Source organism: Syngnathus leptorhynchus, chromosome 2 (assembly GCF_054491065.1).
Source record: "Syngnathus leptorhynchus isolate UIUO chromosome 2, UIUO_Slep, whole genome shotgun sequence".
Lineage (NCBI taxonomy): Eukaryota > Metazoa > Chordata > Actinopteri > Syngnathiformes > Syngnathidae > Syngnathus > Syngnathus leptorhynchus.
Window position 1 is genome coordinate 5,275,632 of NC_141196.1, and position 23,767 is coordinate 5,299,398.

At 47.7% G+C, this 23,767-nt stretch overlaps 3 protein-coding genes and 1 long non-coding RNA gene across 12 annotated transcripts; 3 read left to right on the forward strand and 1 right to left on the reverse strand.

Annotated features, from left to right (window-relative positions):
* The first annotated feature begins 348 nt into the window (after nt 1-348).
* LOC147060338 (kelch-like protein 26) lies at nt 349-3,882 on the forward strand. The gene is made up of 5 exons (XM_085933795.1): nt 349-1,097; nt 1,174-1,739; nt 1,827-2,197; nt 2,268-2,438; nt 2,510-3,882. Exons 1-5 carry the CDS (start codon nt 368-370, stop codon nt 3,027-3,029), a joined length of 2,358 nt encoding a protein of 785 aa, XP_085789921.1. The 5' UTR covers nt 349-367; the 3' UTR covers nt 3,030-3,882.
* Nucleotides 3,883-5,211: 1,329 nt separating this feature from the next.
* ache (acetylcholinesterase (Yt blood group)) lies at nt 5,212-13,230 on the forward strand. Of its 3 annotated transcripts, none has more exons than XM_085933920.1 (9): nt 5,212-5,386; nt 5,880-6,098; nt 8,247-8,739; nt 9,338-9,561; nt 9,637-9,897; nt 9,976-10,198; nt 10,261-10,756; nt 10,829-11,007; nt 11,138-13,230. In XM_085933920.1, exons 3-9 carry the CDS (start codon nt 8,286-8,288, stop codon nt 11,257-11,259), a joined length of 1,959 nt encoding a protein of 652 aa, XP_085790046.1. In that variant the 5' UTR covers nt 5,212-5,386; nt 5,880-6,098; nt 8,247-8,285; the 3' UTR covers nt 11,260-13,230. The 3 variants fall into 3 exon arrangements, with proteins under 3 accessions (XP_085790046.1, XP_085790037.1, XP_085790054.1); XM_085933928.1 differs by lacking the exon at nt 5,212-5,386 and having other exon boundaries at nt 5,596-6,098; nt 10,261-10,461; nt 10,567-10,756; XM_085933911.1 differs by lacking the exon at nt 5,212-5,386 and having other exon boundaries at nt 5,592-6,098.
* Nucleotides 13,231-13,303: 73 nt separating this feature from the next.
* Nucleotides 13,304-23,248, reverse strand: phka1a (phosphorylase kinase, alpha 1a (muscle)). Of its 5 annotated transcripts, XM_085933537.1 has the most exons (33): nt 23,031-23,248; nt 22,269-22,427; nt 21,717-21,764; nt 21,464-21,632; nt 21,208-21,290; nt 21,047-21,127; nt 20,292-20,390; nt 19,874-20,020; nt 19,734-19,787; nt 19,528-19,650; nt 19,306-19,401; nt 19,134-19,241; nt 18,979-19,057; nt 18,773-18,907; nt 18,603-18,712; nt 18,356-18,500; nt 18,207-18,285; nt 17,966-18,129; nt 17,127-17,288; nt 16,800-17,043; nt 16,496-16,649; nt 16,256-16,414; nt 16,057-16,186; nt 15,844-15,945; nt 15,654-15,769; nt 15,390-15,425; nt 15,163-15,198; nt 14,934-14,963; nt 14,733-14,777; nt 14,445-14,606; nt 14,295-14,348; nt 14,008-14,208; nt 13,304-13,924 (listed from the first exon to the last, which is right to left on the reverse strand). In XM_085933537.1, the coding sequence occupies exons 1-33, from the start codon at nt 23,106-23,108 to the stop codon at nt 13,751-13,753; spliced, it is 3,762 nt and encodes a 1,253-aa protein (XP_085789663.1). In that variant the 5' UTR covers nt 23,109-23,248; the 3' UTR covers nt 13,304-13,750. The 5 variants fall into 5 exon arrangements, with proteins under 5 accessions (XP_085789663.1, XP_085789680.1, XP_085789647.1 ...); XM_085933554.1 differs by lacking the exon at nt 15,390-15,425; XM_085933521.1 differs by having other exon boundaries at nt 18,603-18,907.
* LOC147060341 (uncharacterized) lies at nt 20,307-22,656 on the forward strand. Of its 3 annotated transcripts, none has more exons than XR_015068540.1 (4): nt 20,307-20,569; nt 20,730-20,840; nt 20,909-21,091; nt 21,449-22,656. It is a non-coding gene; the product is annotated as an uncharacterized LOC147060341 (long non-coding RNA). The 3 variants fall into 3 exon arrangements; XR_015068542.1 differs by having other exon boundaries at nt 20,937-21,091; XR_015068541.1 differs by having other exon boundaries at nt 20,948-21,091.
* Nucleotides 23,249-23,767: the final 519 nt, after the last annotated feature.

A 23,767-nucleotide genomic window follows, 5' to 3' on the forward strand; every position in this document is an offset into this window, starting at 1 on the left:
TCCTGTCTTTCAACACACGCTATTTTCAAAACCTCACGCGTCACTTTTGGCTCATCTGGAAACTGCCAGCTTCAGCAGAATCTTTGCGTCATGTTCTTAGAGCGGGAAATGTATCAAATAAATGGTTTGCTGGAAAGTAAACATGCGCCCTCTTGATTGTGAATGCGAGCAATCGGACACATGATGCTAATATTGTGCCAACTCGGTATGAAAGTGAATCTGAGGGACGGCCGCGCTTAGAATAGAATCTTGTTGCTGTCCAGCGGGAACGTGAGCAGACAGCTTTTGAGTCTCGCAGAGAGAGAAGAGTGCACAAGGCGCACTTTCATTTGTAATTTAAAAACAAATCAATCTCGGTTGAGTCCATATGGAAGCGAGCGGGAGTGGCCTGCCAGTGGAATGGGAAGAGCAGTGGAGAAAGGAAAAGGAAAGGAGGAAACAAGTACTGGGAGAAGGGAGAGAAGGTGTCGAGCAGGACAAACGTGAGCTGAGGACCATCGTGGCCTTCAATGACTCCAGATTGGGTCTGACGAGCGAGAAAGCGGAACCCTGCGGATCCAAACCGATCGATGTCCGACCATATCGGAGCGAAAGATTTCCCAGTGAGATGTTCAAGGTCCTGAGGGAGTTTCTCGACTCGGGTCTCCTCACGGACTTGACCTTGACTACTGAAGACGGGAGCAGCTTCCACGTTCACTCTTCCATCCTCGCCGCCGTCAGTGCTTTGATTAAGGCGAGGGTGAAGGAAGAAATACTCAAGGGCCATCAGGGAGACGCCATTGCCCATCAATGGTGTCTTCTTCTGGGTCCAGATGTGGGTCATTGTGGTTTACGGGCAGTTGTAGACTTTGCCTACACGGGGGAGCTCAGAATGGGCGACGCCCTACCCCAAATCGAGGCAGCGGCTCATGCGCTCGGCGTTCCGAGATTGTCGGAGCTCTGCGAGCGAACCGCAGGAGCCGAGGCGGGTCCGGAAAGGCGACGAGCAATTTCCGCCGAGGAGGAAATGCGACAAACCCTTCGTTCCGTAGAGCAGCTGTGGGCTGAAGGTGTGGGCTGTGATGTCATTTTGGACGTGAACGGAGCTTTCTTCCATGGTTTGTACAATCTGTCTGATTGTGAAATTTATTTTTACGGTTGCTTTTGCTCGAAATGAACTTCGGCTCGTTGCAGTCCACAGGGCGATCCTGGCAGCAAGCAGCGACTACTTCCGAGGCATGTTCACCAGCGGCATGAGGGAATCCCGTCAAAGGAGTGTTGCCATTCCTTGCCAAGTAACCCCAGAGATGGCGGCTTTGGTTTGCTTCTGCTACCGCGGGAGCCTTCCTCTGAACTGGGACTGCGTTTTCGAGCTGGCCTGCACGGCGCTCCAGTTCCAGTTCCGGTCTGCTGTCTCGCTTTGTCTCCTCTTCATGAAACAGGAAATGGATGCTGGTTCCTGCTTGGATGTGGCTTCTTTTGCTGAAGCTTACGGGATGGCAGATCTCCTCGAGGAAGCTAATGACTACGTGCTGCGACATTTCTCGGAGGTGTCGGCTACTGAAAAGTTTCTGGATCTCCGAGCTGAGAAGCTTTTGGAATTTCTCTGCAGCGACGGTCTCAGCGTGCCGTCTGAGCTGATCGTGTTTCGAGCTTTAGTCTCCTGGTTGGAGGCGGATCCCGAGGAGCGCCTGGGACACGCCGACAAACTGATGAGAGGAGTTCGCTTCCCTCTCATGACCTTTCGAGAGTTCAGGGAGGTCCGTGATCTTGTTTAAGGCATCTTAATGAAGTGGAGTTACACTGACATGATTTATTCCTTTCCAACTTTGTGATCTTTGCTTTAGGTTAGGGCCATCAACCTGCGAATGGAGACCAAAGACGTGCAACTTCATGTTGCTGCTTTTAAGGAATTTGGATCCAGCTTCTCAATGGAGGATCACTGTCGGGTGAGGCGCCCCAAAGACTCCCTGGTTCTTGTCGGCGGGGACCGGCTGGACCCAGATACGGGTCAACGCAAACCAAGCGACGAAATGTGGTTTGTAAACTCCCTCCGCTCCGGCATAGGCCTGGTGAAGGACATTGAGTGGAGAAGGCTGGGCCACATTCCAGATAAGCCAAAATTCAGACACGGCGTCGCGAGACTCAACGGCCGCTTGTTTGTGATCGGAGGATGTCACTTCTACGCCAAAGACAACGTGATGAAATCCACCTACAGGTGAACACGCATGATGCTCTTCCACAGTGGTGGGCGCTCAAACGTTTTTTTTTTTTTTTCATCGAACCAGCTACGACCCTGAGCAAGATCTCTGGAAAAGGTGCACTGACATGCAGGAACGTCGAAGTAACTTCTCAGTGGTGGTGCACCGAGGTTGTCTTTGTGCCATTGGTGGAGATAAGCAGCTCAACACTAATTTAAGCAGTGTGGAGATTTATGACCCTGAGGCTGATAGCTGGAGGTGAGCTTCAGTAAGTAAACATATCGATTTGTTTTTCTTTCCTGTCTCACGCCATTCCCGGGTTCTCTCAGCTTCGCCCGTCCTCTACACCATCCGCTAAGCGGCCACGCCGCCGCAGTCTTGGATGGTAGGGTGTTGGTGTCTGGAGGTTTTGACCCTCGGTATGTTTGTGTCGCTTCCCTCTTCGTGTATGACCCCGAGGCGGGAAGCACCCACCTGGCAGATATGCTTGAAAACCGGGCCCAACACTGCATGGAGGCGCTGCGAGGTCGCCTCTACGTGGCCGGCGGCATGTGCAACCTGAGGAAGTATTACACAGATCAACTCACTTGCGAACTTTACGATCCCGCTACTAACTGCTGGACGTGTCTCGCGCCGCTGCCCGTACCTCATGTGGGTGCAGCCTCGGCCATCTTGGAGGAGAATGTTTACATCCTCGGAGGGTACTGTCAGGAAGACTACAGCGAATCTGGACTCGTCCACAGGTTTAACCTCGTCACACAACGCTGGGAGAGGATGGGAAAAGTGCCAGCGGCCGTTACTGACATTCGAGCCTGTGTGCTCGGACTGCCCCGCCACTTGCGATGCTAGCTTGAAATGTCACATGTGTACTGGCAAACTATTTCCAACAAAAATTTGAATCTTATACAGCAGCTTTTGCGAATAAAGGGATGGTAACGTGAACAAAAGTGACTTTGCAGGTTGATGTGAGAGGAATTGCTGAATAGACTAACTCAGGGAGAAAGACAAAGGATACACAATATTTTTTATTCCTGTATATTAATGTGGTTATTTCATTTTACTCACAGACATTCAAGAATGACAGCAACCAAGAGCAAAGCTGGAGAGCTTTGACATTTATTTTCTGGTACGATGTTACGGATTTCTTACTGAGTGAACAAAACACTTGCACAAAGCGTCCACAGGAGGGCGCTCTCAATTTCTAGACAGAAAATGTCGACCTTCCAATACAAAACATACAGTGGGCAGAACATTATGATAAATCTACTGTGCATTATTCTTCAGTTTTATTTACCATGCATCATTCTGTTTGATGCACCATGCATAATGATTAGTATGTTTGATTTACCGTGATTATTACTCTAATAAATAATATATTTCAGTGGGCCAGTGCCTCTTTAGCCCCCCTTCTAGCTCAGCTAGTGACCAGGTGTCAACCTCACCAATAACTTGTTTTTTTTACTAAAGATATTTTTAATCATAAAAAGATTTTATGTAGTTATTTATGATGATGATTATTATAATAATAAAGGGCGCTAATAATGAATGAATATGCATTAATTGGATGTGGGGGAAAGACAGTAGTAGTTGGGCACTTGTGTGGTGTCAAGTAATGTCATTGTTGAGCCACTGGGTGTCACTGTAATCTTTTTTTTTTTTTTTTTTATAATGGGTGGAACGGGCCTGCCAGGCTCCTTCCTGTGTGGAGCCAAAATGTTCAACACACAAAGCATGAAATAAGATGTGAGATGAATAGTCACATGTGGAAAAAGGAATCTGGTCATTCATAAATGTGAAAGACGCTTGTGGTGAGCTGCCTCAGGACAATAAAGATGTACAAAACACTTTTGAACAGAGAAAGGGGGGGGGGGGTAGTTTGGCTTGAATAGGCGCTAAAAATAACTGCGATTGACCAATCGGATTGTGAGGCTGACATATTGAGAGCATTTGCTTATTTTAATAGTGCACCACATTATATTTAGCTGCTGCATGCATGTCATTATGAGAGTTGAGCTCTTGTCCAAGGAGGGACGTCATTCCTTGCCATACGTCGAGCTCGCTGGAGCTTTTTGCTTTCATGGTTGCCTTTCTACTCACTCAAGTCTTTTTTTGACCTACTTGATTTTCATCAGGGAATGACAGTGAGCCTTCCATGGAGTCCATCTCAACATTGGACTAATCTAATGCGATCCAAACAATAGCCAATGAGCAAAAGTCACAAATGGTGTGCCAGCAAGCACAGGCAGATGAGCCCGCCGGGTAGGAGGGAGGGAATGGCACAGCAGATTCAGGAGGAGCTTGGAAGAAGAAAGCAGTAAGAGATTGATGTCTTCTGCCCAGTCAGTGTTGCTGCAGTGGCAATTAGATAAGAGGTCTGGATTAGCAGTCAGCGCGCTTGGGCCACAGTCTGCCTATTAGATTTGTCGCCGACATGACCGTAGCCACTGAGGAAAACGGGGGTGCATGACTGACACAAGAAAAAAAGAAAAAAAAATGGCTGCTTGTCATATTTGTTTCTGTCACTTCACATCAGTCACAGAACTGGACACAATATCAGCACCATTAAAACATTTGTCCAAGTAGGAAAGAAAGTCAACTATGAGCGATTATAGAAAAAGAAAATACAGAAATCACGATTTTAAAAACATTTATTCATTGAGTTCAAAACTATTCTACTCGCAAATCTCAATTGTTCAAAAGTACACTCATTCGTCTGTGCACGTTAAACACTTGATTCTTGCAATTTCTTTCAACACATTCAAACAATGAACAGGCATCTTTCTTATCTCTTTATCATTATTTTATTTTGACATGTCTCGGGACATCCTGGCCAATTGAGTTACTTTTACATTTGTGCTTTGCAATATTCTATGCTATTATATTTATTATGGCTATTTCTGTAAACTAACGTGAGAAGTGTTGTCGGATTCATGGATGATAAATGTAAGAAAACAAATAATTGAGCACTGCAGCAATTGCCGGGTGTGTGCGTGTGCGCGCGCGCGCGTGCGTGTTTTAATTTACCCGAAGGAGAAGAGAGAAGCGAGACAGGTCGTTTTGATGCCACTTAAATTGATTAAAATCTGTCAGCTGCAGTGCTTCGTCCACTCCCCTCTCCCTTCGTCTCTTCCCGACATTCCTGACATGTTCGACCGATCGTTGCGTTTTCCATTTTGCGGCCATATCGCCCAGCATCGGTGGCTAAGGTTGTCATTTTCAGATACTTGGTACAATTGCTGATTCAACTCTTGTGTAGATGCTGAAATGCAATTTAGTACAAATGTTTTTTTTTATTAAGGATTTGGGATGTCACTAACAAATAGTTATAAAAAGATTGATTACACGAGTAAAATGCATTTTTGACGGTAATGAGTCGAAAGTACAATTTCAAATCTAGGAACTCTTGAATTTACCTCAAGATATTTCTGATTGTTTGTTTAGAGCCAAACACGTCTGTCTATATTCATAATATCAAAATAACGAATTTCTGCATTTATTTTGAAATCTTTTATCAAAGATTGGTCAAAGAAACGAATTGCTCAGTGCTGCCGTTGCGTTTTTACTGTGCATCTTGAACGTGAACTTGATAGAAGGAAAGTGAAGTCGTTGACAGGACCTCACGCTGGTGTGTTCTCGCGAGACTTGGCGAGCCCTTCCCAAACACCCCGCCTCCTCTCCTCTCCTCTCCTCTCCTCTCAGACTTCTGTGTTGTCGTCCTGCTGGTGCTGCTGCTGTTGCTGCTGCCGCTGCTGGATGTGAGCCCCCCTCGCCCCCTGCTCGTAAAAGGAACCGGCCCACATTTGGTTCACAATCTTGCATTTGTACATCCATCCGAAAAAAGAAAAGAGAAAGAGGAGGAGACGACTGCTAGCAAGTGCTCATATTCGCTTTGCCGCCGAAGGGAAGCCAGCCAGCCAGGTAGGTCGGACTCCTAAAGTCATAGCTTATTCCCGTCATTTAAATGACGAACACTTTTTGTTTTTGGAATGATGTGCTTAGCGTGACTGTCGACGGCCGTCCGTCCTTCCGCGCGAGCGGAGGAGAGGCGCGTTTGATCACAACCTGTGCTGGCTTCATCCATCACTCAGCTGACGTTGTTAGCAAGCACGACGTTAAATGACATGACGCCCTTAAGTTCATCTTTGCAACATCGCCCGTAGCCATGGTTACCAGATCTATTGTCCGAGAATAGAATTACTGTATTTAATTCCTGTACGTTGACGTGGCCTTCAACTAAAAGCAAACATCACATTTCAGCTCATTTTCTTAGACAAATTTCAAAACGTCTGTAATTTGCCTTTACAATATTTTCCCTAATTATGATTGAAGTTGAGCAACAGTGTTTTGTCTCAACTTCTCTACAATTAATAAAAAAAAAAAATATTTTTATTTCTGGACAAGTTGGTGAACTTAATGAGTACATGGGCTTCACACTTGTGAGAATGTGGGTTAGTTTGTACCGCTGGATATAGATATTCCAAAAGTGAAAACGATCTAAAAATGTTGTCTGTTTATGTTAAATCAATGTTACTGAAATAAAAATAGTCTTTATAGAATATATAGTCAAATAGAAACCTGATTGACTCCATTAAATCGCATATATTCTGCCACTAGCAACAGAGACTTCTTTCTTTTTACTTTTTGCATCAGAACAGACCTTTGACTATTCATAACCTCTTCATATCACTTACCTAATTGATTACCAACTGAATCGAAAATTATTTAAAAAATCGATTAATCCTTTCGTGACATTATCACTTAAATTAGTCCAAATCCTTTGAATTTCAGCCTTCAAACAGAAAATATATTTTTGATTTCTGTTGCATGAACGCAGCCTGAATATTTTTCCAAATAAGACATTTATAAACAATTGATTTGACAATCAATGATCAACATTTGTGCCCATTTTCTGGCATTTTTACGTTGTGGTTTTTGATCTATTCTGTGTACTGAGTGTGTTTATGTTTATCCCGCTCGCGCTGTTGCCAGATGGAAAATTCCCCCGCTGCCAGTCAAGCCACTGCAGCACTCGAATAAGTCGCGGCGGTTTATTGGCTTCTTGACACTTTGAAGCTTCCACCAAAATGCACATCGTAAACATTCGGTTATGAAAACTGGGATGAGTTTCCTTAGCAGAAGATAATCCTCATGGTGATTCCACATTGCAGAGGTACCTAATAAACTGTCCTTTAATGAGCACTCATTCGGAGTGTTTTCCATGAGGGGATTTGGAAACATATGACATGACCCCGCCCCCCCCCCCCCATTCGCTTGCCAGCGTCTCTTCCTGTAAATTCAATCCTCCTGTGAACTTCATACACAAATTCTTCGGGCTAATTTGAGAAGTGACACACTTTCTTTCCACTCGTTCAGTCTCTCGCTGTTGTATTGAAGCTACGGCGCGAGGCAGCACGCCGCCATCCGATGGGGAGGATCCCACCAAACGAATCAACGAGCCGATTTTTGTCGCAGTGTAAATGTGCTACAATATGCACGACCAGCACCTGTCTGCCTCGAGGCGGCTATTTATGTTTTGCGATGTATGGTTGTCATAGTGACAAAATCAGCATTAGGCCCTACTGTGTGTGTGTGTGTGTGTGTGTGTGTGTGTGTGTGTGTGTGTGTGTGTGTGTGTGTGTGTGTGTGTGTGTGTGTGTGTGTGTGTGTGAGCGTGTGGAGGATATGGCCACTATTTTGGAACATTCCCTCTCTGTTAAATCGACAGTCTATTTTAGCCATCTTGTGCACGCTCAAATATTTTTTTTTTCACAAAAACTGGACTTTAGGACACTCGAGGAATCGTAGCAGTATATCTGGAATTATTTGGAATACATTCAAACTGAGACTGGTTTTGCATGAAGTTAAACGTTTGTTTGTGATGTCGTATCGTCTCGGTTTAACGGCCTCCGACCCGAGCTCGAGTTCACGTTCCACGCGGTCACCTTGAAGATACTTCCGGATGTCCTCTCTTTTATGTCCTCCACTGATTTATTCTTGCACTTTGGATCTGTTCGCCATGGCTCCGCTTAATCCAATTACCCCGTCACCCCCCGCGTCCGTCTGCAGGTCTGCGAGGAAACAGATCTCCGAGCCCCTCCGCCCTCCATGTCTGGCGTCTCGGTGGCCATCATGCAGACCGCCGTCCTTCTCTTGTCACCGCTCGTCCTCTTCTCCCTCCTGGCTCCGATCGCATCCTCTCAGAGCGAGGCGGATCTCACCGTCATGACCCAGGCGGGCCGAGTCCGGGGCATCCACATGCCCGTGCTGGAGCGAGGCCACGTGACGGCCTTCCTGGGCGTCCCCTTCGCCGAGCCGCCCGTGGGGAAGGGGCGGTTCCGCCCGGCCGAGCCCAAACGTCACTGGGCGGGAGTGTACGACGCCCATCACTACCCCGACGCCTGCTACCAGTTTGTGGACACCACCTTCCCTGGCTTCATGGGCAGTGAGATGTGGAACCCCAACAGGGAAATGAGTGAGGACTGCCTCTACCTTAACGTGTGGGTGCCGCCATCGCCCAGACCTCACAATCTCACCGTCATGGTGTGGATCTACGGCGGAGGTACGTTACTTGTCTTGTTAAAAATACTCTGGGATTTGCACATGTGTACACACCCCCCTATAACTACCGATGTGATTGTGTTCAGAATGAATCGATCATATTCCAATTGAATGTTGGCGCACAAAAGCTCCCAAGAAAAGTTCAGGGATTTTCTGACATTTCTGGTACAGCAGAGACATTACTGCAGGAATTTCCGGCAAGTATGGGCTGTTCGGCACGTGCGACAACAATCGCCCGACTTGTTCACACATCTGGTAGGTTTGCAAGACAGAAGACACACTTCCAAAACAAAACCATCAGTCTTCTGCTCAGAAGAAAAGCACGTGAGGAAAACACTACTAGAACCTCCAAACGTTTGATTCTGAATGTAATGAATCAATTTTGAACATAACTGCATCGCCCAGCTAGACGGGGGTGTGCACACTTCGATCTGGTTATTCCAGTTGTTCATCTCTTTTATTTGTTTTACGAAAACAAAAACCTGGCATTTGAACGAGGGGGTGTCGACGTTCTACGTACGTTATGTGACACTGACCTGACAATGATGGCTGATTGTTTTCATTTTCCATGAGTATAGTCAGGCTCTTGTGCTTTGCAGGATTCTACAGTGGCTCTTCATCCCTGGACGTGTACGATGGCCGTTACCTGGCCTACACCGAGACAGTCATCGTGGTGTCCATGAACTACCGCATCGGCGCTTTCGGTTTCCTGGCTCTGGACGGCTCTTCGGAGGCTCCCGGTAACGTGGGCCTCCTGGACCAGAGGATGGCCTTGCAGTGGGTCCAAGACAACATTCACTACTTTGGCGGAAACCCCAAGCAGGTTCTTTTCAAGCCCGCAGACTTAATCCGATGTCGGCAGGCTGTGAGCGGCGTGTTTTTCTGCTTCCAAAAAAAGGTGACCATCTTCGGGGAGAGCGCCGGCGGCGCCTCGGTGGGATTCCACCTCTTGTCTCCGGACAGTCGGCCCCTCTTCACCAGGGCCATCCTCCAAAGCGGAGTTCCCAACACCCCTTGGGCCACCGTCAGCCCGGCCGAGGCCCGTCGACGGGCCACGCAGCTGGCCAAACTGGTGGGCTGCAGCTGGGGCAACGACACCGAACTGGTCGACTGTCTACGCGCTAAAACGCCACAGGAGCTGATTGACCAGGAGTTTCAGGTGTGGACCGCCTCGACGATGCACACTCGGAATGTTATCTATAACTTCAACAATACATTCGCGCCATCTTCTGAGCAGGTCCTCCCGTGGATGTCCATCTTTCGGTTTTCGTTCGTCCCCGTGGTGGACGGCGACTTTGTGCCCGATGCGCCGGAGGCCATGCTGAACGCGGGCAACTTTAAGGACACTCAGGTGCTACTCGGGGTTAACCAGGACGAGGGCACCTATTTCCTCCTGTACGGCGCCCCTGGCTTCAGCAAGGACAACGACAGCCTCATCTCCAGGGGGGACTTTCTGGAAGGTGAGGCTCTCCCGAGATGGTCGTCCGTGCTGAGCCAGCCACGGCGCCTTCTCTCCGCAAAGGTGCCAAGCTGAGCGTGCCGCACGCCAACGACATCGGCCTGGAGGCGGTGGTGCTGCAGTACACCGACTGGATGGACGAGAACAACGGCCTCAAGAACCGCGACGCCTTGGATGACATTGTGGGCGACCACAACGTCATCTGCCCTCTGGCTTTCTTCGCCCGCGCCTTCGCTCAGCACAACGCTCTCAAGTCCAACGCTGGTACGCTCCACCGCCGCTCCATCTCACCCGACTTCTCCCCCCCCCCCACACACACACAATTTCTTCCAAAACACAATCCATACTCATCAGACGCTCCGCCATCAGGGGTCTATCTCTACCTGTTTGACCACCGAGCGTCCAACCTGCCCTGGCCCGAGTGGATGGGCGTCATCCACGGCTACGAGATCGAGTTTGTCTTTGGCCTTCCCCTAGAGAAGAGATTCAACTACACCCAGGAGGAGGAGAAGCTGAGTCGCCGCACCATGAGATACTGGGCCAACTTTGCACGATCCGGGTGAGAGTGGCGGCCATGGGTCAGCGGGTCGACCGGATCCGCCGCTCACTCTGCCATCTTGTCGCCGCTCAGCAATCCCAACATGAACGTGGACGGCACGGTGGAGAGCAGGAAACGCTGGCCTCATTTCACCGTGGCCGAGCAGAAATACGTGGCGCTCAACACGGAGCCCGTCAAGGTCCACAGGGGTTTGAGGAACCAGATGTGCGCCTTCTGGAACCACTTCCTGCCACGCCTCCTCAACATCACAGGTCAAGCCCTTCCGAGTAACCGTGGCAACGGTGACAGGCAAACCCAATTGGCCTCTCAATAGCGGCACGATGCAAAAGGCAATTCTAACAGATCGCTACTTGTTCCTTTTTTTTTTTGTTTCCCCCCCAGACAATATCGATGAGGCCGAGCGCCAGTGGAAAGTGGAGTTCCACCGTTGGTCCTCCTACATGATGCACTGGAAGAGCCAGTTTGACCATTACAGCAGGCAGGAGCGCTGCACCGAGCTCTGAGGTTCCCGGGGTGGGCCAGGGCGTGGAGGAGGGAGTGGAGCCAAAAGGGGGCGCCAACGGGTTCAAGCCACAGGCAAAACGGCGCAGGCAAGCTTATTTCCTCCATAGCCACTTTAATGACAACAGTAGATAAACTACTCAAGCACTGTATGTCCATATTTATTATTTTTGAATGATTCTTAATTTATTGACTATTTATCGCTCTCTGTGTTTTGCATCTGAGGGAATGGAGGGAATCTGCCTGTCCTCGCTCGTCTTTTTTTTTTTTTTTCTTCCCAATACATCAGGATTGAATTATTTTTGTGTTGATTTCTGCCACCGGGGCTTTAAAAACAATTCCATCCCTCAATTTCAACATAAGCCATCTTAGCTGGAAATCATTTCCTCGCCACTATATCGTGGCTTATATAGTGAGTTGGCCATTTTGTAGTTCTCTTGGAATGTGTTGTGAGTAGTTTACCCCATCCGTGCATTTCTGAGAAGAAAATCAAATATATGCAGAGTTCATTTCTGTTTGTTTGATAAGTTGTTGGTGCCATCTTGGGGAAATTGTTGAAAAGAGGGGAGAGCATCGGGGCAAAGCCGTAGCCTTGTCTAATAGAAAAAAAAAAGTGTCGTTGCCATCTTGTGGCATGCGTAGGCAATTACGACCCCCTTTTGGTAGGTTTCCATTCGCCATTTTATTTTTGCTGTGTTCACTGAAGTTGCATTGTGGGTTGGGGATCACAACCACGTTGTTTGTTTCATATTGATTCCAAAATGTCCACCAACTGACGTTGATGTTGCGCGGCAACAATAATGGCATTAATTGTCTGTTACGTAGGTGATTAGTTTTGGTTCTCGTGGCTGTCAACGTCACCACCGATTACCATCTACCTTCCTCCTTGCTATTATCCGTCATCCCTCTCTTCTCTGCGTCCGACCCGCATCCGCAGCCCCCTTTTGCCATCTCGCTCTCCGACTCTCTTTTCTCGTTAGCCTAATGGAGGCTGAGTAATTCACTCAGCGGCGGGATGATGTGACAGAACGTTGGCTCAGCCTCTGGCCTGCCAGCCAGTGGAGCACGGTGAATGGATGGGGAAAGGGGGAGGGGACAACCTTGCATAACACACATAGGAGACTGAATGTTGCTTAAAGCTTTAACCCTCTGGGCTTTGTGCTGGCCATTTGCTGAAGAAAAAAAACATTTACAAAGAGAATAACATGTGTTGTATTTGAAACAACATAAATTAGGCTTCCACTAGCTTAATGCTACCAAATAATGCAAAACACGCTAACCTTAGCAGTGAAGCAATAGATATTTCAACTCAAACGGGACACATCAAGACAATAGAGTTCTTCATTATCTTCATCGTGAGTTTGATATTTGTCATGTTCAGATAAAGCGGATCAAGGCCTCACTGTATATCACATATTTTACTGTTAGTATCACATTTTGGTCACTTAATGAACGGCTTGAGATGGGTTCTCATTCGTTTTTCGGAACTAAACTATCCCAAAAATTCTTTTTTGAACCGGACTTGAGATGAATGCGCGTCGGCATGTTGAATGGATGAGGAAGCTGATGTCCAAATGCATGCTCTCATCTGATGTTACCCTTTGCCCTCAAGCAATCCCATCCTAATGCATGTCCTCCAGTATTCCTGAAGATTGCTCCAGACTCTTCATTTCCTATTTATTTTTCAAGAGTAAGTGAGAACTGTATCTCAACTGTTTGCTAGGTTTGATGTTAGCAATAAAAAAATTACAAAATATATTTGATATTTATTTCCAAATGTGATAAAGGCTGGGAAGTGTTCCAACTATGAAGAGGCTTTCAAAGCAATAGAATTGAAGCGTTCCCTCGGCCTCACAGTTCAACTAGTAAATGTTGAAGGCTTCTGTCGCTTTCCAATATGTCTGTCTCTGTGTATCTTGAATGCTGACTTGTAGCGATGAATAAAGATATCCTTATGCTTCTGTCCAGCCTGACCTCGTGTCTGCTTCATTTTGTGGCCAGTCAGTTTCTCTAATCAAGACGTTAAGGTAAGAAATGCCCAAGTGGTCATAATCTTCATTTTTATTGCTTTTTAACAACATTAAACGCCAATTATGAGATGAAATCAACTTGACAGTCTACTGCAACATGTCTGCTATCTACATTATGACTTCAAATTGGATGGAATCCTACTACACTCGATGATCATTTGTTTTTCTGTCATGCATTATGAAAGCATGCCTTACACACTTTTGAAAAAAAAAAAAAAGACTTTTAAAGTATTGTGAGAGTGGCCACAGGTGTCAAAATGACTCCCCCCCCTTGTTTGACAGCCATGGACTTAGCAAAATTGTTTTAATGTGCTGTGAGCTTTGACCTAAGGAAACTTTTAGTATTGTCAATTTTTAGGGGGGAAAGACACCCCCACACAATATATTTCTTTGAAGGCACTTAATTTGCTTTTTTTTTTTTTAAGAACACTGAAATAAATACAATTTGAAATGCAGCTCACAGTCACTGGACGGCACACGAGCCACCAGGTAGGAAGTCCTGCACGTACACGGCCACCGCCTTGGTCAGGTAGGTCATGCTTCCAAATCGCCCGCTGGGGGCGCTATCGTACAGCAGTTTGCACACGCCGGTGGCCGGGTCCCGCTCCAGCATGTGCTCCTCTGCGCCCAGGTCTCTCTGGAGGGATGACAGCCAAAGTGAAGTGAGGGGGGGAGGGGCTTGCTGGGTGAGCGAGAATACAGCCGCCCTTGCCTTCTCACCTGATCTTTGCAGAACATATCATTAGCGAGCTGCACAATCTTCTCGGCATGGACGATGGAGCCGATACTGGGGATGTCCACGTCAGACAGCATGGTGAGCACCAAGATGGCCTCCACCAGCAGCTGGCGGTACTCGGGCTGCGGGACGCGGTTCAGCACCGTCTCCACGTGGAGCGAGAACTTGATCTCACCGGGTGTCATCTGGGGATTGTTCCTATCATGAATGCTTTCCTGCATCTACATTTTCAGCCTCCGACCGCATGACTTCTGACATCTGACAGACTCACCTCTCTGGTGGTGGAAGACGGGAGGACGTAGCCCTCAATGGACAGCCCGTGACACTGCAAGACAACGTGGGAGACAACAAAGTCCCGGCAAATTAAGTAAGTCTGAAATCAAAAATCTTGACTTGTGCTTGAGAAATTTTAGCAACTCACTTTTTGCAAAATCTTCCAAACTTTCTGGTAGAAACCGACCGGGACGCGGTTGAGCGAGCCGTCCAGGCGCCTCCTGCGCAGCCATTGCCCGTGTCTCGTATCCTTGGCGACCGAGGCGCTCTCGGGAATGTCGAGTGACTCGATGGAAGGAAGTCGGTAGCTCTGAGGCGGAAGAAGCAAGCAAGCGGGCAAGTAAGTAAGGAAGGAGCCACCTCAAAGTGACCACAAAAAAAACAAAAAACGTTTTCTGTCGCAACGTGCGGCTAACAACGAGACAACGATTTTTACCCCTGACTGGACGTTGGTGATGTCCAGTGACTGAGATCGAAGGCACTGATGAAAAGATGCAGGAAGAGCAGTAAAACCCACAACGTCGATTAACACATTCACGCTACTAGGAGAGCAAATTGGAGTACAAGCAAGCAAGCTAGCAAGCAAAAAATAAATAAGTAAATAAATAAATGGAGACGGCGGCTGAGCGATGATCACCTTGCGAGCGGATGTTGAGCTCTGCTCCGGCTAAGAGGGAGGAAAGACATTTTAGGGCCTGAAACTTTACACCAACACAACACGGACCAAAATCTTGGGACGATTCATGAACGGCTCAATGAGGAACTCTTAGTCTGGCCACTTCACACGAGAACATTTTGAATTTTCTCGCCAGTGGAATGTATCCCAAAACTTTGGCCCGTGAAGCGTCTCAGCTCAACGGGATCACCTTGACTGCGTCTGTCAAAGACACTCTGCGATCCGCCTGCAACAAAAACAACAAATGACATGCTTCTCCTCATCCGTGGTCATCATAAGGAAGTGAGGGGAAACACCACCAAAGTCCAGGAATTGCGCTAATTAAAAACTTCAATCAGGAACGCAAGTGCAATCATTTCCATGATGGGGAATTATTTGACTCTGAAAATTAGCACCCAAGCGTAGCGACATCGTCACCTGACTGGGACCCCTTAAAGACATCCTGTGCTCCAGCTGCAAAGAAAACAAGTGGGAAGGCTGAAAAAGGTTGAACGGACGGCACGAGGTGGCTTGGGAATTTCAGAGTCTGACAACTTGAGGAATGAGAAGATGTCCTGAATTTGAAGTCATTACCAACATGCAGAATTTTGTGAATCACAGATGATTATTTGACCCACACACCGCAAGCCAACTGTAGAAAAGTACCAAGCGGGGAAATGCTAAAGGAAGTTCTCTTCCTACCATTTTCATGTCGCTCTTGAGCTTGCTGATACCCGCCCGCTCGCTTTTGGTGGCGCCCACGTTGCCAAGGTGATGGATAGAGATGGCCGGACTGATGCCGCTCTCAACGTCTCGCACTGCATGACGACAAACGCGGCGAGAGTGAGGCGACCGCGCCAGAGCTAAAGCCGAGGTGACGGGGCGGGCTCACCGCTGCGTTCTACGCCAAACTCCTTTCCGCTCAGGATGTGGTGCAGGAGGTTCTTCAGCTCCGAAGGGCTCAGACTCATCAGGCTTTCGGTGGCCTCCTCCCCTAAATGCAAATGGAAAAGCTCAACAGTTGGGTTGACATTGGTACTCGATTTAAATGTTTGTGCGCGTTAGTTTGCTTAAGGTCAAAAGGCCAAATTGTAAAGAGCGATACCGGAGCAGTTGAGCGACTGGGCCAGCTCCGTGGCCATGACCTGGATGATGAGCCCGATGCGGAGACGAAACATCTCGCTGAACAGGTTGGGCTGCGTCCTGATGCTCATGGCCAAGTACACCATGATCTCCTGAAGGGGGAGGAGCTCCACGGTGAACGAGGGCGGGGGGGTTGTTTGGGGTCGGGACTTCGGACTCACCTGGGTAAGAATAGCCACGCTGATGTTGTTGTCGCTAGCCTGATCAATGATGGACGCCAGCTGGTCCAGGGGGATGGGGGCCGTGATGGTTTTCTCTCGGGGCTCCGGGGGCAGACCCACCGTCAGGTGCTTTTGGTGGGCCAGCAAATCAGAGCAGGCCTGGATGGACGAGGGGAGTTCAACCCAAAATAAGTCACCATAATCGGACCTCTTTGCGGGAATCCCAAAGCCAAAACGTACCGAGTCCAGCTCTTCCACCTTCTTCCTCAGCATGCCGGAGATCATCCTGATGAGCCCCCAGTGCCTCAGCTCGCCGGCCTTCTCGTACAGTTCGCTGAGCAACGACCTCACTGTCGGGCCTTTACCGTGCAGATCGGTGTCCCAGTCCATGCCCCTGCGTAATATACAAGCTTTTAGAACGACAGCCCGATACGCACACGTCATTGATTCTGTCGTGTGTTTCTGTCATGGACTCGTAGCCACAAAGGCGGACGTCTGCTAACTGCTGGAAACTCAAGGCAGCGATGTTTGATGCAAAGCTCACTTGTCCTTGAATAGAATGTAGAGGATGTCGGCTTGGTCCTGCAGATTTCTCGTATCTTTCAGGAGGCCTGCCAGAGCGTGGTAATCCACGGCTCCACTGGCATCCCGCGGCACGCCGCTCAGAGGTGAGGCCGTCACTTCCTGGACCTGAACCAGCGGTGAAAGTGTGGGAGATTCCGGAAGGTTCAGGTTGAGGGACGTCTGATGTGAGCGGAACAGCTTGTTGGGCAGGTACATGTTGACCTCTAGAATGTTATGGGGCAGAGAAGGAGGAGGGTGGGTGACCATGGTTTTCTCTGAGCATGACAAGTTGTGCAGCTCTGCCTACCTTGCACGTTGAGGCCCTGAGCCTTGTTCATCAGGCTCACCATCTCTTTTGTTTTGGTGGCGGCCGCCTTGAACTTGCCCAGTCCTCTGACCTCCGCTTTGGTCTTCTTGGGGGTGGCGTGGGCCAGAAGATGGTCCAGGTATTGAGCGAGGTCGTCAGCCTCTATTGGAGGGGGGGGGGGAGGGGAGTCGTCGTTGACACTGACGCTGCGGTTTGTTGTTTTACTGAAATATCTAGCTAACTGTTGCTAATCAACGCTGAAGCACTGACACAATGTCGGCGACATTCACATTCACGCGCTAACATGCACGTTTTGGGATGATGGCGGAAAAAGAAAAAGGAGTAGAAGCAATTCCAAGCAGAAAGTCCGCAGGCATGTTTCCAAAGTAGAACGTCAAATATGTCAAGCATACGAACACCAGACAAGGGTTTCTCAAACTGTACCCTCTAAATGAAATTAAAATCTTGCCCACTTTTGAAAATCAATTCTTTTTTCTCATCAAATTTCTCCAAGGTAGTCATAATATCAAATGGGGAGAACCAAATTTGCTTGACATGACTTTTAAAATGAATGTGCCAGTTCTTGTATATACGTTTTGTCTGTTGATCATAAATGTGGTCAGTTTGAGAAGCCTTCGGCTAGCCCACCATGAAAGCAAAGAGAAGCGATGCTGTCATGAAGACATCGTCTTGAGGCGGCGAGAGGGGATGGGGTCCGGGTGCTGTTTGATTGACATATGGATGAATATATTATAAAAGGACCGGAAGGGATCCGGTCCAAAGACAAAAGAGGCGACCCGTCATCCATGGCTCCTCTGTCTCCTCTGCCGTTTGCTTACCGTCGTCACAGCCCAACTCATGCACGTATCCCTCGCCGTCGGCATCGGCAAACTCGTCCTCGGCACGGTGCTCCGTGCTGCCCGACGAGCCCTTACCATCCAAGAAGCTGAGGTGAGCGAAACACGAAGTGGTCAAGAATTCCGACAGCTTTCCCGTCTGGATCCTGGAGAGGGCATGGGAGGGGGAGGAAGCGTCACAATGTGTGAGGAGATGCACCCGGCGCGGCGGTGGCAGTTTGACCTTGCTCCGCCGTAGTAGCCGTCTTGTAGTTTCTTCAGGGTTCCCAGCACAGCGGGGTCCAAGTTGCTGTGGTCTTCGGCTGTAAGGGGGTCGGAGGATCAACCTTAGAACCGATAAGACAAAATGTGGCGGCGTATCCGAGCGCTCACTCAGCATCGTCTGCGAAACGGGGAACGTGACGGTGGGTCTCCCCGTCATCCTCCATCTGGACGACAGATAGGAAATTTCCGTTCTCAGCATCTCCACGATCATTTTGTTGTCCAGGGCAAGGTAGAACTGCTGGTGGTCCAGAAACTGTGGAACGATGAAGAAAGAACTTTTTCAGGGTTTCACCAGGCATTTCGTTTTTTTACGTGGACTTTTTTTGAGGATTTCTTTGCTCTATTGGGCACTCGCCTGAGGCGTGAATGAGAAGATGGTGTTCCTGATGATGTAGAACTTGGAGGTCCCCAGCACTCCGATCCTCCTGTAGGGTCGTCCCGTCAAACCCAGTCTGGGGTTCCGACCTGAAGCACAGCGCCGTTGAGACACCGACCGCTCTCTTGGACGGACCGTTGCGGGCGTACCGAGTCGGGCGTAGATGTGGCTGAGCACTCTTGAAGGCTGCACGTGGATGGGGTGGATGTCAGCCACCGTCTCCACGTTAATGCCGTCCTTCAGCAGTAGCTGTTTGATCTCCTCCGTCTCGGCCAGGATGGACACTGCCGGCAGAGGGCCGGCGTGACTATCAGCTCTCAAACTGAAGCGGCCCAGCGCAGTAGAGTGTGCTGACCTTGCACCACCACGTCGGGCTTGGGGATGGTGGAGAAGCGACGGTTTAGAGGGTCGATCTCTCCGGGCGCAAGAAAACCCTGCGGGGAGGGACGATTCGAGGAAGTCGACATTATGGCAACATCATCTTTAGGGGCGAAATAAAGCCACACTGACCTCAGATAAAAGTTTTCCTAGGATGTAAAGAGATTGTCCCCACTTGAGGGGGCACTTCCCCATGGGAACCCTCTCCACTGTGTGAGGATTGTCATACTCCTCCTCCACCTGTTTGACAACAAACAACATGAAAAACAAAAACGGCAGACTGGAGCGTGTCAAAGGGTTGGACCTTGTCCGCCGGGACACTGTAGAGCTCGGGTAATAGTCGTATTCCGTCCTTTTGCTTGATCAAGATGCTCTCCAGAGCGTCCTGGTACTCTTGCACCTGCGTGCAGCACAAATGATAGAATTACGCAAAAACTTTTTGGGAGAGATCCACAGAGCAGATAAAGTTCTCCACAAGTGAGCGTCGCTTGGTAACCCAAATTCCTGAGGCGAGGTTCTGCTGTACCTGCTCGGGGCTGTTGATAAAAATTCCATCCAGGATGAGGTACGTCCAGAAGAGAGGCCACTCGCACTCGATGTTCTCAAACAACTTGAGTTCGGCAGACTCGTAATACAGACGGTTGGGATCCTGAGGGTGGGATAAAAAACGGCGGCAATCAGAGGCGTCGAATCCATACGTGTTACTTAAGCTTTTGTTTCTCTGCTCTGGACCTCTTTGGGAGTTTTGTGTCCATCTCGGAGGAACCTGCAGCAACCGTAGCGACCCTGGACACACACACACATGCAAGCAGGGAGGTATCGGACTACTCTATTTTTAAATTGAACCACAAGGGAGCTCCTGATGTGAGCACCTGCAGCTTGGAGATGATCTCTTCCTTGGTCATGTTGACGATGTTCATGTCCTCCACGGCAAAGGCTGGATAGGAGATGATGGCCAGGACGCCGGCATCCACCTCTTTGGACACAGATGCTCTGGGGAGCATGGAGGTCAGGATGGACTAATGATGAGGAGAAAGTCAAAGTCACTCCAATTAGCACCATCATAGAAGTCAATAGTGATTCAATGTATGTAAATTTTACCTAATTAAGAACAAATGATTGAAAAACATTAAATGCAAAAAGTGTAATTCATTTAAACTGAACTTCATAAACATTCTGAACTGAATAAAAAAAAAAAGTGCAAGTCACCGCTGTAACATGATGACCATGATTCTGTGCTTCCTTTACTGACCACTAGAGGGAGCCCGACCACTCTAACATGAACGCTACCTGGCAGTGCTGGATGTCGTCAGCAAGGGCGTGGACCACCGATCCTGGTCCACCTTTGGCTCCAAAAAGGTTCAGCTCGTCCAGAGCCTCCAGAGCTGCCTGGAAGCAGATGAAATTTATCAAGCGCAGTGTTTTAAATTAGCGAGGAATGACATTGGCCTGATTTTATTTCAAAAGTTTTGAGTGTGTCACTTGGACTGTTTTCCCAATTTGTCCTCCCAATTTCCTTAATTGAAGCAGCTGTTTGAGATCCCAATCGGTTGGTCGGACCAAACGTTGTAAGATTAAACATCTGTATCAATCTGCACATTTTGTCATAACAAATGGACGGCTTGGCACTATGTTTTGGTGATAATTACATTCCATCGTGAAGCTGGATTCCTAGCGTCTTAATTTAGCCACCATGCATTTTGTGTGTGTGTGTGTGTGTTATTTCAGATTGGGAAGCCATTCTTGGAAGACATGGGGAACCTGATCCCTCTTGATCGCCACAAGGCCAAGAACCTTGCTGACTGCGCAGCTCCACATCAATATGTCAAGTTTTGCAACGTCAGTAAAATCTTACAACCTTTATCACCTGAAATTCTGATTGTGTTGACTTGAATTTGATTTTGCAGTGAAAGTCTGTTGACTGACTGTCCCTAGTTGCTCTCTAGCAAGGAGGTCATTTAAAGATCGTCAAAAAGGTCACAAGAGCGACCGGACACCACGTGCGGGCGGGCGGGCGGCCGGCCGGGCGATCTTCAATGACCTACCTTGGCCGTGCCGATGGAGCTGGCGTTGATCTCAGTGATGCCCTGGTTGGTTTTGTCCCCTCTTTCCCACATTCCGTAATCCTGCGAGCAACCATTAACAGACTCCGTGAGTACTCCGAAAGTGGATACAAATCCACGAAACAAAAAAAAACGCCACTCACTGCCACTTTGTAAGCCGCTTCGATGTAGAACATGAGATTCTGCACTACGTCCACTTCATCTTGCGTGTAAACGATATGAAGACCTGGCACACAAAAGAAACGCGATCATTCCCAAACACACTAACTGTAACGGGGTCAGGCAAATTCTCGGAAAAATATGCTGACTTGTGGTATCGGTTGCATTGCAATAACAACAAAAAAGCCAATTTAAATATTATCTCATCATTTTTTGAAACGGTAGGAATCGCGCTCGTACCGGACGCTGTCATCTGAGCCAGGAACAGCAAAAAGAGTGAGGTGGCGTCCACCTGCAGATGGCCCCACTGGTTATCGCCGACCACAGTGGCGCAAGTCCTGGTGTTATACTTGGCGTGAAGCGAGTCGGACGTGCTGCGGCTGTACTTGAACTTTTCTATTTTATCCAACTGCAATTGAGAAAAAATGACAATGCAAGATCAGAGCGGACCAGAATATGTCGTGGTGCTTCCTGTACGCGGGGGGGCACACACTTGGCGCAGAATGCACTGTAGCACTCCTCTCATCAGCTTCACCACGCTCTGCAGAAATGCACAAACCAAAGGACATAATCAGTAATGACAGACAATTGGCTTTCCCTCTTTTTGGTGACATTGTTGTCTAAACTAACGAGACCACTTTGACAATGTACAAAATACAACATTTAAATCATCACTCCCCATTGGAATGAATGGAAATGCCTTTAATGCGTTCTAGCTTACCTACAAAAACATAAAAAACATTAAGATAAAACACTAATTAGCATTCTACTTTCCCATAATATAGACTAACATTGTGATTAAATATAATGTAAAGAATAATTAAAAAAAAAAAATTCATCATTCTTTAATGTTCATTGTGCTGCTCCTTCCAGTATTCTTGCCTTGGCCACCGGGGGGAAGTATTGTGCAATGGAGGTTCATTAGATATTTGACAGCTCTTAAGACTAAAAAACCCGTAGCTCTGGCTACTTTCATTTCAATGGACCACAGTACTGATAGCTGAAAAAATAATGAAGTAAGTATTTATAGTTCCTGACTCCAAACCTGCTCAAGTTCGTAGGCCTTGGCCTTGTCTTCATCTCTGTCAGCGTTCTTTCTGTAGGCCAAGCTCAGCGCCCACACGGACACGATGCTATAAACGTTGTCTCGGACCCAAGCGTCCGGCTGCTCGCTGCTTCCGGGCAGAAGGCCCGTGACGGGGTCCTGTGAAGCGTGTGCCACATATTAGGCTTTGCTTTGCTGCAGCACAGATTTTTTTTTGCTACACGTTTTAATAAAAAAAAAAAAAAAAATTTAAATCAAAGGAAGCACACATGGCATCTTATTTGGAGAACTGTCTGAGTGAGTTCAGGCACTAAGGAATATTTTGTAATAAGTGTGTTATTGTCCGGTCAAATGTGTGTGGGAGAAACATGCCTGCCACAAATTGTCATTTGGGGATTCTACTGAGTATAATAAATGAATACAAATTTGCCTTTGAATGAGCCGGAGTTGGGTGTGAAAGACAGCTTACTTGGAAACTCCTTCAACATTCAACACTGGCTGCAAATACTGAGACTGATGGGCTCTTCTTTTAGTTTTAGCGGATGTTCAGCGTCAAACCTTTCCATTTTTACCACCTGTCAGTGCAGGTTCATGGATGAATGTGTGAAGAGGCAAATGACGTCATTTAGGTCAATACTAACAATGTGAAAAGAATTGCGCAACAGCACCTACTTCCCTTTTGAGGAGGCAATGTATGGAGGGAGGGGAGGGGATTGTTATTTAAGTTTATTACTGTGATACTACACCGTTTGAAACACTCACTTGGTGCTGGAGAATAGTTTGCTGCACGATCCGGGCATAGTTGTCCAGTTTCACGCCCGAGTTGCTCCTGCTTCTCATGGCGACAACCTGTGTGGGACTCGCGCTTGTAAGCAACTTGACAAACTCGCTAAATGTCCCGCACTGAAGTCATTGCTGCTGAGAAAGAGAGAAAGACGGTCAACTTCGGACCAAACAGCAAGCCAGCTGGGGGAGCCAAAGTAAGCTCGCGGGCGGGGAAAAGCGGATATATATTTATATAGTTTGAACTTTCAAAGTAAGGTGCACGATAAATGAGCGCCACGTTTTACTTTCAAAATAAAACTACTCAACTTTGATGTTGATTATTTGGTATTTTGGCGTTATTAAATGAATTGCGGATATAAGGGATACATGAAAAATAAACTTATGATGGCATTGTGAGGACACCGAAGCTTTTGCACCCTCTACCGATGCGAGGACAAAATGAAGAGGAAATGATCGCCCGATCGGTTGTGGCAAAATGTCAAATGTAAGCAGCAGTCTGCACAGAAGATTAAAAAAAAAAAAACGGCTTTAATGTGAAAATTTTAATGTGACATAAATTACAAGTCGTAAAAAATATTTGAAAATATGCAATTGTTGTTTAAGTTATTTATGATTTACTTGGGACGTTTTGTTATTGTCCTGTTTTCTTTTTTTTCCCTTTTATATTTTATTGATACATTTTCCTGTTTTTAAGCTCGAAATAAATTGATTCA

Excerpts from the sequence above, each read along its gene's own strand:
- phka1a (XM_085933521.1), bottom strand. The coding sequence starts at position 23,108 with ATGAGAAGCAGGAGCAACTCGGGCGTGAAACTGGACAACTATGCCCGG. Across the intron at positions 19,058-19,133 it reads TAGGAAAACTTTTATCTGAG|GGTTTTCTTGCGCCCGGAGA; the intron begins GTCAGTGTGGCT and ends CCCTCCCCGCAG. Across the intron at positions 15,946-16,056 it reads CCAGTCGCTCAACTGCTCCG|GGGAGGAGGCCACCGAAAGC; the intron begins GTATCGCTCTTT and ends ATTTGCATTTAG.
- ache (XM_085933920.1), top strand. The coding sequence starts at position 8,286 with ATGTCTGGCGTCTCGGTGGCCATCATGCAGACCGCCGTCCTTCTCTTG. Across the intron at positions 10,199-10,260 it reads CAGGGGGGACTTTCTGGAAG|GTGCCAAGCTGAGCGTGCCG; the intron begins GTGAGGCTCTCC and ends CTCTCCGCAAAG. Across the intron at positions 10,757-10,828 it reads GCCAACTTTGCACGATCCGG|CAATCCCAACATGAACGTGG; the intron begins GTGAGAGTGGCG and ends GTCGCCGCTCAG.
- LOC147060338 (XM_085933795.1), top strand. The coding sequence starts at position 368 with ATGGAAGCGAGCGGGAGTGGCCTGCCAGTGGAATGGGAAGAGCAGTGG. Across the intron at positions 1,740-1,826 it reads CCTTTCGAGAGTTCAGGGAG|GTTAGGGCCATCAACCTGCG; the intron begins GTCCGTGATCTT and ends TCTTTGCTTTAG. Across the intron at positions 2,439-2,509 it reads CCTGAGGCTGATAGCTGGAG|CTTCGCCCGTCCTCTACACC; the intron begins GTGAGCTTCAGT and ends GGGTTCTCTCAG.